The sequence below is a fragment of the Micropterus dolomieu genome, linkage group LG08 (assembly GCF_021292245.1).
Source record: "Micropterus dolomieu isolate WLL.071019.BEF.003 ecotype Adirondacks linkage group LG08, ASM2129224v1, whole genome shotgun sequence".
Lineage (NCBI taxonomy): Eukaryota > Metazoa > Chordata > Actinopteri > Centrarchiformes > Centrarchidae > Micropterus > Micropterus dolomieu.
In genome coordinates, this window is record NC_060157.1 from 22407432 (window position 1) to 22422030 (window position 14599).

Genomic DNA, 14599 nt, shown 5'->3' on the forward strand with positions numbered 1-14599 from the left:
GTTATGGCACGCTTTCAGTGCGTGCTGGGGAGGTGTGGGGGTTAAAGCACTATCACTTGCAGTGACAGATGGCTTCTTCCCACTGTTTTCCCTCAGAGTTCCCCCCTAGAGATTAGGTCATGTTAGCTCTGTTATTGGCAATAGGGTATTATGTCTTCATGAGTTGATTAAAGACGTCAGGAAGCAGAGGGAGGACACATTTAATAGGGCTGCATACATCTGTCACTGTCAACAGTCTCTGTGCAAGAATTCAGTACTCGCCATAGCCCAGCAGGCTTTTCAACTGGCATGCCTATGCAAGCAGGGAAAACAAATGCACTGTTAGTGTTTTGTCTTTAATTGAATATTTTCAATGAATAAATAAATAAAGTTGTTATTTTGAAGAAGCAGATTAATAATTGTTTAATGTGCTTGTTTATAAATTTTTGTTATTATGTTTTATGAACATACAGCCGGCAAATGGAATGCAAAAATCATACTCCTTTCCAGAGGCAAGAAAAAAGTTTTGTTTAAGTGGACAATATCATTTCATGGGCCACCTGTCACATCCCTGTTATCAGTGACCAAATATTGGCCATCAGTGTAATACAACAATGTGGTTGCTAGGTGAAACAACAAGTTAATGAGTATAAAATATGAATGACTAATTCTGCTCTGTCCCTCCTTCTCCTAACAGGGCTCCATGTTATTGGAGGAGCCTACCGACAACCCTGCCCACAGCTCTGAGAATGGCACGACAGAGGACTCGGTCGCCCCCCCACTTCCTCCACCTCCGCCCCCTCTTCCCCCAGGCAACCCAACACCAACACCCCCTCCACCTCCTCCATTGCCCCCAGAGACGCCAATCTACCAGAATCAATCTGCCATCCGCACCTCCACCAACCAGCGACGCCCATCTTCCTCATCAGGAAGTGAGTGACCCTTTCTGTCTTTCCTTCTCCATCCTTTTATTTCTTTGATTCTCTTAATTTCTTCCTTTTTCTGGCCCTAAAATATGTTTCAAGTTCTTTAAAAAAGAACATGGCAGTACATTTATGCATATTTTTTCTGGTAAATTGGTTTATACATTATTGGACAGCAGAGGCCCTGGTATTAATGGGCACAGTGTAATCTCACTGGGTAAAGATGAGTTGAGTCTGACCCTAGCATCCTAAATAACAGATTATAAATTAATGATGTAGGGCTACCATTACCATGAGAACTGGTTTAGTGTTCAGCCATTTCCTTAAGTGCACAGCACTGCCCTGGATGCTGCTGTCTGACAGTGTACATGCTGTTCTAGTTGCAGGGACATTTTACCTGTTGACTCATGAGTCCCATGAGTCTTGAAATGCATGAACATTTTAGGATTGCAAAAAGTAGGTCCTCATTGTGGGATAAGATGTGACAGTTTGACCAATTCAATTTCTATCTCAATGATTACACAATGTAAGTCCTAGAATTTCACCCAACAAGCTTTGGCAATAGAAAACTTGTTAAATTAGATTGTGCTTAATAAAAGTTCAATATCTTATAACTTCATTCACATTCACATTTTCTCACAATATGGAAATATCAAACTAATTAATAATAAACCACAACATAGCCTAATCAATTATATAACAGATAACACAAAAATTAAGGACAACACACTATCAAAGAAATCTACGTAACATAGCCCAGTTTGTTAAGCGGTGTCAGTGTCAAAGAGGGATCCAAGATGGCTGGGCCTGCAAAAGATGCTGAGACGCCAAACAACAGTAACATGAAGAGTGACAAGAGATAAACTTTTTTTTCTTTTGGTAGTAATTTAAAAAAATATACAGATGCTAGGTCATTTTTCATGATTGTCAGGCCAACACCCTTAACGTGCAATTCTGTTGACATGTTCCTTCTTTCACCTGCTCCATCTCCACCTGTGTCTCTCCATTTTTGTTTGTTTTGGGTTTTTTCCCTCTCTTCTTGCCTGCCATGGTCTGTCCTCACTGCTGCTCTGTCAAGGCGGGGATATGTCTGCTTCTCAGGCAGTGGGAGGGGCACCAAGACAAATGAAGTGTAAGTACAGATTGTGAACCAGTCTTTCAACCAAATCAGTTCACTCTGTTACTCATATCAAGGTTGGGGGTCCACAGTAGGCCTTCACACTTTCCATAACATTTAAAATCATAATCTAGAGTCTAGTAGTCATTGAAATATTTTGCTACTTTCTGTTGCACGACAATGTATTGCACCTTATCAAAGCAAAAAAACGACAACTATTTTTATAGGAAGTTCTGAATAAATACAAGAACTGTGTAGATAGGGTGATATCCACCCTAGCTAGACAGCAGAAGGGCAACACCTACATAAATAAGCTGTCGACAAGTGAGCTCAAGGAAGTTCACTGCTTAAACCATAAATGGTTTAGGTAATTAATTAAGAGCAAGAGGTAAGCGATTATTTGTCTCTCTATGTTCTCAAAAACTTTATTTTTGTCTGAAAAAATACTTTTCACCTGTAGTATGGTTTGCGAATATACTCAAAAATCAACAACATTAAAAAAGGAATATATATTATACAATCTGTGCCACATAGGATACAGATAATAAAAAAGGGAAATGCTAGTTTAGAACAGAATTTCTTTTGAGATGGATATATGTCATGGATACGGCATGTGAGGAAGCTCATTATTTCAAACAAAGGTTTAAGTGAAGGATCAATTACAATATATGTAAACAACAGCAACACCAATTAAGCTGTAAACCATTAATTGCCTCATTTAGGCACCTTTTTAGCCTATAATCGATGTATTATAGGCTTTTTTTTACCAAATATCCAATTGTCTCATCTATCTGTGCTCCACCTGCTGCTTAATGGTAGGATAGCAATAAAATACTTAAAGCTAAAGAGTAGTATGTGCTCAATAATGGGATGATTTGTGCTTCAGCATTATTTAGGTAATAAACGGGCAGTTTAGGTGGTCATAAAATATAAAGCCACCAACATGTCTGAGAGCTGGAGATGAATTTACAGCTCAGATAGTTGTTGAGACAAACCAGGTGGCTGATTGAAAGTGCTGCTGCAACAATGTAAGTGGTTGGAAGTTTTCTCTATTGATCAACAGGGAGAAGAACATTATACTTTATATTATACATAAAACATCTTTATCTGAAGTGCTAAGGAGCAGTGTGTGCTCACTAATGATATGAATTGTTCTACAGCGTTAAACAGGCAATCAAACAGGCAGTTAGGCGGTCATAAAATTAAAAGCCACCAGCACATCTGAGAGCTCAGATGCTAATTGTGACAACAGCAACAAACCAGGTGGCTGATTGAAAATGCTGCTGCAACACTGTAGGCGGCTCTCCATTGTTTTCTATTGATTAACAGAATGGAGATGATCCCCCTTTTCATATTACCAGACATATAAAGGACAGATTTCTATCTGAATTGCTTTGCGACTAACAGCAACAACAAACTATCCCAGAGCAGAAAAGCTTTTGTGCTGTGGGAGGCTATTTGTCAAATGTTCTCCACCTGTCACAGCTCCGCCCTCTTTTACACTCACTCTAGCAGAGTCACACCCGTAGCCTAAACAGAATCTGACAAGCACAAACACACAACCTTTTTAAAAAAGCGCACAAATACAAAAGGTATTTTGTACACCAACTTCAGGCCAGTGTACGTTTTTTTTTTGCCTTCAAATACATCTGATTGTGGATAATCAAGTGTTCAGGACAGGGGAAAATGAGTGAAGGTAGGCTAGAAATGAATTAGAAATAGTTTTTTTTTTTTTTTGACTGATCCAGTTACATTCTTTTTAAGAAAGTTTTGGTGGTGCTCATTAAACCTGTCAATGAATATTTATAGAACAATATAATCTGTTGACTGTAAATTGAAAGAGCTGTCACCGAGTTGTTGTAAAAGTGTGGCAGTGTTCAGCAGCCGTTTCCTTTTATCCACAAACTTCTCACAAGCCACAGTTTGACATTATGTAAGGCTCGGGGTTATGGGTGGGGGTGGGGTGGGGGGTTGTCGGTCACCGCCCTCTCTTTATTTGTAGTACAATAAATGTGACGTGAGACTGTATGCGTGTATGATTGAATTGTGGTCAGGTTTGCTGGGGTGAGGATTGGTCTGTGTGCGGACCATGGTGACTATGTGTGTGTGTGTGTCTGGGCTTGCGCCTAAATGCATCCGTCCATGTGTTCGTGAGTGTGTTAATTCCTGGCCGGCTTGCCAATGGCTCGCTGTCACTTCCAGTTACTGATGATTCCTTTAGATTTCCCCCGACTGTGATGATGGGTCTTTAATAGAAAGCTGCTCTCTCCTCCCAGAGAGAGAGACAGCGAGAGAGAGAGCAAGAGAGAGTGAGGAGGGGTGGCAGGCTAGCGAGGCTTTGTGTCCAGCTAGACCATTGTGGTCGTCGCAACACAGAACGTTTTTACGGGAGGACTTTTTTTCTACTCCCCAAGTAGAAAATGAGTGATCACTGAGGGACTGAGGATATTCTATTCATTGGAGGTTTACGTTCACTAAAACAGGTGAGGGAGCCGTTGGCTCTTAATTAAAATGTTGTAAAATAAATGTGTGGCTGCTATAATAGTTAATTGTACATTACATTGTCATGTTTGATTAGAGCATTTTACAGCCACATCTTAAATGTTTGTGCATAGGTAAAACTCGGGCATGTACATTGACATTGGAGTTCATAGTTCTGAATTATTTGCATTCTTCTTACTAATGTATATATTTTACCATAGACCTGCTTTTTAAAAAGTTCTGCAGTAGCTTAACTGTGTAAACTTCAGGTGACACTCTGAAAGAGATTGTGTGCCTCCTCTCTTTGGGTTCACTTTAGTGAACTAATTTTGCATTGCTCCTATCCATCTAATCCTGGCTCACTGCAACTGTTGATTGATGTAACATTTGGCTAATGTGCTGAATTCTCATTGGTTTATTTGAAATGTCTTTGAAATTTATTCAGTGGGTTTCGGTAGCTTGGAAGCCATTTGATTAATCCAAATTGTGTAAAACTGTTTCAAAAAGACATGTCTTAAACAAATCCTGACCCCCCAATATAAATGCACATGCCAATTGAAATAAACGAATGTAAAAAGAAAGATTACAATCTTATCAATGAGAAACAGTGGCTCAGTACACCATAATGACCTCCCATCACGATGCAACATGCTTCAGGTCAGCATTGTTACCTGCCTGATCGTATAAAATATTTAACATTGAAATGCCACCCAACCCTTCTCTCACTCCCCTTCTTCAGTGAATCTCACTCACTCTCCCTGTCTCTCTGTCCCTCTGTTCTGTTGTTCTCTCTACCCGGTTTCACTTTTCTGCTCTGTCCTTTTGCCTGCAGGCACAAAATCTTTCAACATGATGTCCCCCACTGGCGACAACTCAGAGCTGCTGGCAGAGATCAAAGCAGGGAAGAGCCTCAAGCCCACACCTCACAGTAAAGGCTACACCACTGTGTTCTCCAACAGCGGACCCACAGGCAACAATGTAGGTCCACAGCCTTCCTCCACTACTGATGATACATTAATGTAACAGTCACTGATACAGAATTGCTCTTTTTTATTATTCAGCCACAGCTTTTGTAATAAACTATGGATTGGATGTCACTCTGCCTTTAATAAATCTGCAGAAATTAAGCAAAATAATCCCAAACCATCAAAGGAGAGAATAGGTAGCCAGCCACCGGTGCCATGCCTGTGTTCACTGACCGCATCATTGTCGTCGCTTAGTGATGCTTCCTTCATGATCACATCAGTGCAACTTTCTGAATCTGAATTTACTTTGATGGATACAAGAAAAAGTAATTCACTTATGATTCAGGGTTCCCAACCCCAATTTGTTAATGACCAAGTTTTGATAAATTTGGAAACTGTGCACAATTTTGTGAGGGGTCAAGGAGCTCTCTAAGCTCAATAAATAGATCACCTCAATCATGGGAACTTTGTTCTATTTAGAAACAAGAGTATTCATATATGAGTTTCAAATTCTATACTAACTGTGCATTCATGCAGTGTCGGAATAATCTGAAAAATTATTTCCCAACTGGGAAAATTCAAGTGAACGCCTATTGAAGTCAGAACAACAACTTGGAAAGTGTGAGAAAATGGTGGAGTTGCTGAGTTGTTGACGTCATACATGTAGAAACATGGTTGATGGTTAGAAATGTTTGATTAATGGTGAAAAAATACATATTGCATATACAGTTTTTGCTAACATGTTTGTTGTAATATGGTATTCGGTTATAACGGTTAACTTGCTGTCCCTGTAGAGTGACCTTGATTAATTTGGACAGTTACTTATTAGCAGTATTTGCAGTACAATCAGGTAATGTACAGGTGCAGTAACAAGTCTTTCTTGTAATTTAAAGCTGCAAACTGTTTCAGCATACTTGGATAACAATGACAATCCAACACATCTTTTTAGTACCGTCCATGTTTTTTCCACATTCCCACTTAAAAGGACATAAACACACCAAAGTTGGAAGAACTACTTCACAACTCGAGAAATGGGAAAATGGAACAGTAATACTAATGCTTTGATTTGTCCTTCCTCCAAAATAAAATGCCACATTGTCCCTTTAGGCTAAGAAGGAACTGGGAATCTATAGCCTCAGTTACCTAACACACATTACAATGTCATCATTCATACCAAAGGAGTCAGAGTCAGCGTGGTCATAAGCCATATGAGTTGAACTTAAGGTACTGTAAGTAAAGGGTAACTAATGTGTCATAATCTGGAAGAAATCTTTGAATCGTGTGAAATATTGTGGGCGGCTGTGGCTCAGGAGATAGAGCGGGTTGCCCGTTTATCTGAAGGTCAGCGGTTCAGTCCCCGGTATGTCGAAGTGTCCCTGGGCAAGATACTGAACCCCGAATTGCCCCTGGTGGCTGTTCCACCAGTGTATGAATGTGTATGAATGTTAGTTTCTGAACTTAGGCTCAGTGAACTTAGGCTTAGAACTTAGGCTCAGTGTATGAATGTGTTGTAGTGTAAAAGACTAGAAAGGCACATTTACATTTACACTGTCTATAAGCTGTATGTGTCTAAGGATGAAGTTAGGAGAGTAGTGACTAGTTTCAAATCCACCAGCTTTCAGTTTTGTCATGCCCCATTTTCTCCTGTCCATCTGTGTCTTTATTTTTGTCCAGGAAAATACCGCATCTCCACCAGAGACCCGCACATCTAGCCCACCAGCCAAGCCGCCATCCCCTCCACCAACCACTACATCCGTCACTTCCCCACCCACCACCCCTAGTCCCAGCCCTAGTCCAACCGGCTCCGGATCTGCCAGGACCATGTCGACCTCTGCAAGCTACGAGCAACTGTCCTCCAACTCTCTGATCAATGGGAACGGTGGTGGCGGCATGGCAGGGGCAGAGTCGGGGCGAAAATTGAGCCTTGCAGATGTGGAGGCGTTAGTTCCTACTCACGACGAACAGGGAAAAGCCATCCCTGAATGGAAGAGGCAGGTGATGGTGCGAAAGCTTCAGGTCAAGATGCAAGAGGAGGAGGAGCACAAGCGCAAGGTAGGCAAGTTGCTGCAAGGCTGTAGAAAGGTCCAGAAGTTTTATTTTGTCCTAGCTATCCCATTTGTGCTTCCGTAAATATAAAATGCTCTGCAAACTTGATTAGATATGGCTTCATTTTCAAATAACTAACAACACAAAGGGGATAGCTGGTGCTTGGATTTGGGTTTGGATTTTTGTGATTTTAACAACGGAGGTTGTATTTTTAGTATTAATGCACGACACAAATTTTTGCTCTCTTTTTGAGTTAGTTAGTTGAGGGTGAAACATCCAAAGGGAGTTCACAAGTTCATTTAGCATCTCTGCTTTTCTTCCCATGATAGCTGAAGCACAGTGTGTCTGTACTGTCAAACAAGCTGTAGATCACTTTTTGAGCATTTCTCACTTTAACTGTCATCACCTGTCTTATACTACAATTGCCATGGCTGATATTATTCAACAATGGTTTCAGCAAACAAGCATTGTTTCTAAATTCGATTATTAGGTCTTTAAATCAATGACCTCTACCTCTTCTGTCTTGATAAATAGTCACAGCAGTGTGTGGTTATATGATGTGTATTAGTATTCATACTTTCGCAATATGAACTGTTTATCTGTTGCGATACAGTGGCATCATTAGAATGTCTATCTGGCTGTCGGAAATAAAAGTTGTAAACTAAGCTAAACATAAAGTATTTTAGTGATATAGTTTCCCCTGTAAATAACACATTGAAAGATAATGACTAGTAATTTCATGAAGCGGCAATGGACCTAGCTAGCGCTAAATGTAGACATCCAAGTGCTCACTAATTTTAAAATTATTTGTTTGTTTCTTCATTCATCTCTATGCATGTTTCTTTTGTTTCATATTTGTAGCCTTCATAAATAGCAAGAGACTCTTTGGGGTGCAGTGAATTGAATACTTGGCTACAATACCCATCACCACATTTACACACTTGACTAATGGATTGACAGTGTGGCCGGGTGTTTGATGATGGAGTTTTGCGGCAAGTTTTTACATGCTGATTCAGTGGTGTGATGCGGGGCTCATTCACACTACAGGTCAACCAGTAATAATAACAAAAAGTAATAATAATAAAAAGAAAATTACATTAATATTCCACTTTACTCTTAAAGTTACAAAATACTGCAAAAAAATGTGTGTGCAGTTAGGATAAAAAACATAAATGCCATCTCCTTGAAGTCGTTTTTTTTTTAACTGGTAGATCATGATAAGTTAGAGAGTAACTCTACACCAATTCCCTTTGTCAGAAAAACCTTTGTTGCACTGACTTCTTTGGGTTGACATTTTCAACTCTGTGGCACCTCTAATCACACCCAGTGTGGTTTCGGGTGTGAACTGAAGTGTGTCTGTCTGTTGCACTGGTACCAGTACCCAAAAGTAATGTAACATTACACTATGCCACAGTCTTCATCATATTTGGGTCGCAGACAATATGAAAAATTCAACTGTTGGATTTAAGTAAAAGCAGAATTTACAGCATTTGTGTAGTTACCCATTTAAACTAACCAAGAACATAAAACAACTGACTCATAAAAATGGGAGAGAGACACTGTAACGAGGGATTGACCAAATATAGATGTAAAAGATCTGCACTGTGAAGTGCCTAATGTAGACATGTTGCAAACCTGTAACACTAATCAGTATTTTATACATATCAATAGTGGTATAATTAATAAAAGGACAAAGCTTTCTCTGTTCTCTTTGACTCAAAATTAAAAGTAGAAAGTTCTGTGCTTGTAATGAGGCAGTGCCATTGCACCACTAAATCCATGTAAATCCTGTGTGTGAAGATGGATTTGCACTGAAGCGTGTGTTCACACCAGGAACTTTGAGCTGAAGGAATCCCTCCCTCCTTCCCTTTTTCTTGTCTTTTGGTCTCCTTTGACCTCTGATTTAGTTTGCGGCAAGTGGACACTACCAGCCTCAGGAATGGCACTACTCCCATATCCACAATGCCATTTTGGGCCCATTTGGGGAACTGATGACAGAGGATGACCTGAACTGTATTGAGAAGCAAATTGAGAACCTGCAGGTCATGCACAAGGTCTCAGAAGTTGAGAAGGAGCTGGAAGACCTGGAGCGGCAGCTTCACCAGCTTCTACCAGTGTCTGCTGCCCTAAGTCAAGGACACTTTTCAGTAAATCCAAAGCAGGTACATGGCCAGGCTGAAGATCTTCCAGCCTGGTGCAGCAAGATTTCTACCCTGCTCAAGAGTATGGCCATTCTTCTTGCCACTCTGGGGGGAAAAGAGATAGACATCTTGGATCTTATATGTCCTGGATATTCTCAAGAAGAGGCAAAGAATGTGAGCGCTGGCCAGTCTGAAGCAGCAGGATCTGTTGGGACTGGATTTATTGGACGGTCTCAGTCCTTCTCAACAAGAGAGGATGTGGAGAAGGAGATAAAACAGTGTGGCGTTTCAGTGAAGAATCTGAAGGCCAATTATGAAATTCAGAATCCGTCACAGTCTGCAGATAACAACGCTAGGGTATACAAGCGCAAGAGGTCACTCCCTGTGGTAAGTGAGTCTATTTATCCAGAGACCATTCGTGAGGATGATGTCCCTTGTTACTCTGCTGAGGTCCTTCCGTCTCATGCCAATGGAGATTTACCGTCAGTGGGAGAGTCAGTCTTACCACTTGTTGAAGAGCCAGTTATCATCGCATCTCATGCTCCTAAGACGTATGTGCCCTCCGAGGTAATGGCTCCTACTACCATTGAACAGTTCAATCAGGTTATTTCTACAGACCCCGTGTTAAATAATGATCAACTAACAAGAAGCTTGGAGGTGCAGACAGATCTAAGCTATGTCCAGGAATGCATCGAAATGAGGAAAGAGAGAATCGTCTTCCTGTTCCTCGAACACTGGCGGAAGTACACTATCTCTGAATCTTATCAGACTAAATATACTGGCAGAAGAGGAAATCATGTAGACATGGGCTGGGAGGACTACAACCAATTTAGTGCACAGATTGGTGGAGAGATGCAGAGTGAAGACGACAAACTCTTCCTTTTCATGAAGTCTAAGCAGGTAGTAGGGAATCTGATTGGGCACTGGAGGAATATCATGAGTCAAGTGCCCACACGGCAGATCCGCAGGCTGAGTCGGGCCCAGATGATCTACTGGCCGGAGCACTTCTTGCCACACATCAACGGGTCACCTGTGAGCTACGAAAGCCTAAGCCTTGACCTGTTCATGCTAGGATACTTCCAGTTGCTAGAAATGACCATGTCTCGCAGTGAGCGCAGATTTCGTCACCTCTTGTGCTACGAGATGTTTGATCGTCTTGGTACCCATAAATGGGAGGTCATAAGGCAGTTTCACAAGGAGGTCATGGAGGAAATTGAAAGAGGGAAGCGAGACTGGGCAGATGGTTTTGAAGACATAAAACTCAAGTATTTTGGAGACTCGGGTGATGGGGGAGGTGTGATGACGGCTTCGCTACAGTCCATGTCTCCTGACATGTCCATAATGCCAATGCAGGAGTCACTCCCTCCCCCACCTTCTCATCCTCCACCTCCGCCACCACCTACCCATCCTGTGCCCCCACCTCCAAATGGTACTCTACCTGCATCATCACCACACGAATCCCTACCAGCCTCACAATCTGATTTTTCTACATTATCACCTGCTGCATCCCAGGATGGTGTATCTGTCAGTGGCCAGTTTGTGGAGCAGAGAACCGTGAATAGCTCAGAGGAGGACAACGCGCAGGGGGACGTAAAAGCCAGTGAGCACATGTCATCAATTGAGGCAGGGCTTTCTAATGGGAAAATTTCAGAGCAGGACCATATGCAGAGCTTGACAACTGAAACTCTACAATACACTAATGTAACAGAAAAAGCCGAAACACTGCAGGACACAAGAGAAAGCTCCGTACCAGATCCAGTGAAAGATGTTCCACCTGTTACTGTTCAAATCTTAAAGGAACCTCACGTTGATAAACCTCTACCCAGAGATGAACATAATGAAGACTCAATTAAAGTGATCTATGAGCTAAAAGAGTTCAGCAATGAGGAGATCATCAGGTACATTGACCGAAGCTTTGCTTTTTGGAAAGAAAAAGAAGCTGAGCTTTTTGATATCTAACAACTATGTGGACTAAGGATCCATACAACCGGAGAGGAAATGCATAAAGAGCAGGATCAGGGAAGCAAACCTGGAAAGTGGAGTATGCTGTGAAAGGAAACTAATCTGACCTTTAGCCCATGTCACATAAGGGACTTAACTCCAGCAAAGCAAAGAGCATCCACTTAGGTGTACTCACTTTACCATTTGCATATACTGAAGTGGATGAATAGAGAGCCTGTGATGTCAAAAGACACATACCATTTAATTTTGAATTAAAAAACTTTTTGAATCTAGTGTGGCTGATTGCCATAGTACAATACTTCTAGCAAAACAAACCTTTAAAGGAAAAGATTTGCCATAAATGCCATCTTTGTAATGAAGGACATCACTGGTAAAACCCTGCACACTTTGCTTGTATGGAAAACGTCAGATTGCATTTCATGTTGAGAAAGCCTCGGTGACTCACTTTCTCAGAAAGGCAATTTCGAAAAACTATTATTTTATTATATACTTCAAGAGTTTAAGGTTACTTCATGGTTTACAAAGGGCCATTGTCTTTAAGTCTGTGACATCATGATTTTGTATATACAATGTGAACCTTTCAGTATAGATTACAAAGATTAACAGGGATGGTAAATGAAAGGCCTGGAGAAACAGCTCAGAGTTTGGTCCATTTTTATTAGTAATCAACATTTGCAGATTTCTGTCAACAAATGAAAGGATTCACTTGACAAAACTATTATCTAAAATGAAACATCAAAATAAGGGTTTGTAAATGTTCCATGAAGACTGGTCCATCTTTTTGTTACTTATAATTTGAGTGTTTTTGAGAGATTTGCTCAAACTTTCCATAATTTAAATATGTTGTTCCTTTATTATTTGGTTTCTATATTGCTGTTGAAAATAAAGTCTGTTGGCATTTTTGTGATTATATGATTTCAGTAGTTAGTAGTTCAGTCATTCTACTTGGTTGGACTCAATTATTGGTTGGACTCAACTGAAACACATGACCAACCAAATATTTTAATGATCTATTAATAGAAATCCCGTAGTTGCTCCAGAGGCGTGCGACCTCTGACATGTATAGCAATTGTAAGTCGCTTTGGATAAAAAAGCATCAACTAAATGAATAAATGTAAATGTAAATCAGGCTAAAATTAATATATTTTAAATAATCACACTGATATACGTATCAATGACAGAGCCACTGTCAACAACAAGCTCTGCTGTGACGCTTGTAGCAGTAAAGAACCAAAGTATTCTCATAGTGTCACTTCTGTATTATCAAGATTACCTTCAAATAACCCTCTTAGCACCACCCGCTGTCATGCTATCTGTGGCTTACAGGAGCCATAAGGAGGTTACAGTGAATCTTGATCAACTCACAATCCAAAAGGGAAGAGAGTCACCTGGTAAACTTAAAGGCATATATATAGATTTGTATTTATGTACAGTTTTTCATACAGATTTAGTGAATGTAAATAGCACAGTAATAGAAAAAGTAAAGTAGGACTGAGCGGTAATGTTGTTACCAACTTTGAAGTTATACAGTGTAAGTCATGTACAAAACTATAATTAGTTCCACTTTTAAATCTGTCGAGCGTTCACACAGTACAAGGGCAAATAACAATAATAAGAATAGATTTATTTGTATAGCAATTTTCAGTAATGATAACAAAGTGCTTTACAGCATTCAGTGTAAAACAGAGACAAGCTAAATAAAAAAAGGTATCACACACAGTGGTTTACAACAATGAATATATAAAACATAAACAAGTCGATGTAAAAATCAAGGAAAAATAAATTACGCATCACCAGTGAAAACTACAGTATTGCTTGCACATATGCCAGTGAGTGTCATGTCAATATTAAATCCAGACAATAAATATGTTGGCAACTAAAACGTATAAACACAAACAACAAATTTATATTGTAATCCTAAGCCCACTTGTGTGCAGACTACACAGAGGTTTATGTGTTACATGTCTAGGAAATCATATAAAAAGATTTTACTTAATATATATCTATGTAATACGAAGTGGTAACAGGTAATACCCCACTGTTTATATTTGATACAACTAGAGGTCCGCTCAGACACGAAAGACACGCCATTTTTCAGATTCAGCCTGACTAGTACTGCCAAATTCATGATCCGACCACTAGCACAAAATACAAGCATCTTATTATTGCCATTTGCCTGTTCCTTTAACATGTTTGGTGGCAATAACGCCACAAATTACAACCAACTATCAGCACATGATTTCTCAATATCAGTAATAATAAAGTAATCTGCCCTACCTGTTAGTACATATCAAGGCAAACTTGCCTTTTACTAAAATTGACCAGATGATCTTGGCTGATAAATTCAGAGCTTCTTACTCAGAGGAACCCGACAATCCACACAGTCAGAACACAGAGTGGTGTGCACATACAATTACAGGACATACAAGTTTTACCTGAATCATTGTGAATTTTGAATTTTGTCAATCTTTCATGTTAACTATTTTTATTGCATCCATTGGTGATTGTAATGAATGCTTGCAAGGCTAATGCAATGTATTGGCTACACTCTCAGGCTCCAGTGGATGTAGTCCGTAAGGCGCAACGGACAACATGAACCTGACCGAAAAACAAATACCTTTTTGAGTCCCTTCGGGTATAGTTTGGGTGGCAAAACTTCAGAACAATCAGAGTGTCACTTAATTTTTTCCTTTTTATTGTTTTTTAACTGAAATGGCCCAGCAACTCTTTTGTAGTCATAACTGATTAACCTAATCTTCACTTTTTAGTTGTTATTGATTTTGTTGGCCACATGCTTACATTTTAGCGCAATAGGCTGTTGATTTTTCCTCCAGCAGCTGTTCCTTCACAAATAAATGGTTAATAACAGGTTTATTTCCTGTGTGGAGTCTGCATGTTCTCTCCATTCATCCAGACTCAGATTCAGTTTTGTAATAAATGGTATTAAAGGATTTAATGTGAGTTAAATGAACACTGCATAATAAT

General features: G+C 40.0%; 1 protein-coding gene across 1 annotated transcript in view; it reads left to right on the forward strand.

Annotated features, from left to right (window-relative positions):
• Positions 1–14599, forward strand: part of espn (espin) — a 44417-nt gene that overhangs the window by 24997 nt on the left and 4821 nt on the right. The window contains exons 9-11 of the mRNA XM_046056738.1: positions 677–911; positions 5333–5478; positions 7140–7517. Coding sequence (XP_045912694.1) covers positions 677–911; positions 5333–5478; positions 7140–7517 — 759 coding nt within the window. The remainder of the gene's footprint in view (positions 1–676; positions 912–5332; positions 5479–7139; positions 7518–14599) is intronic.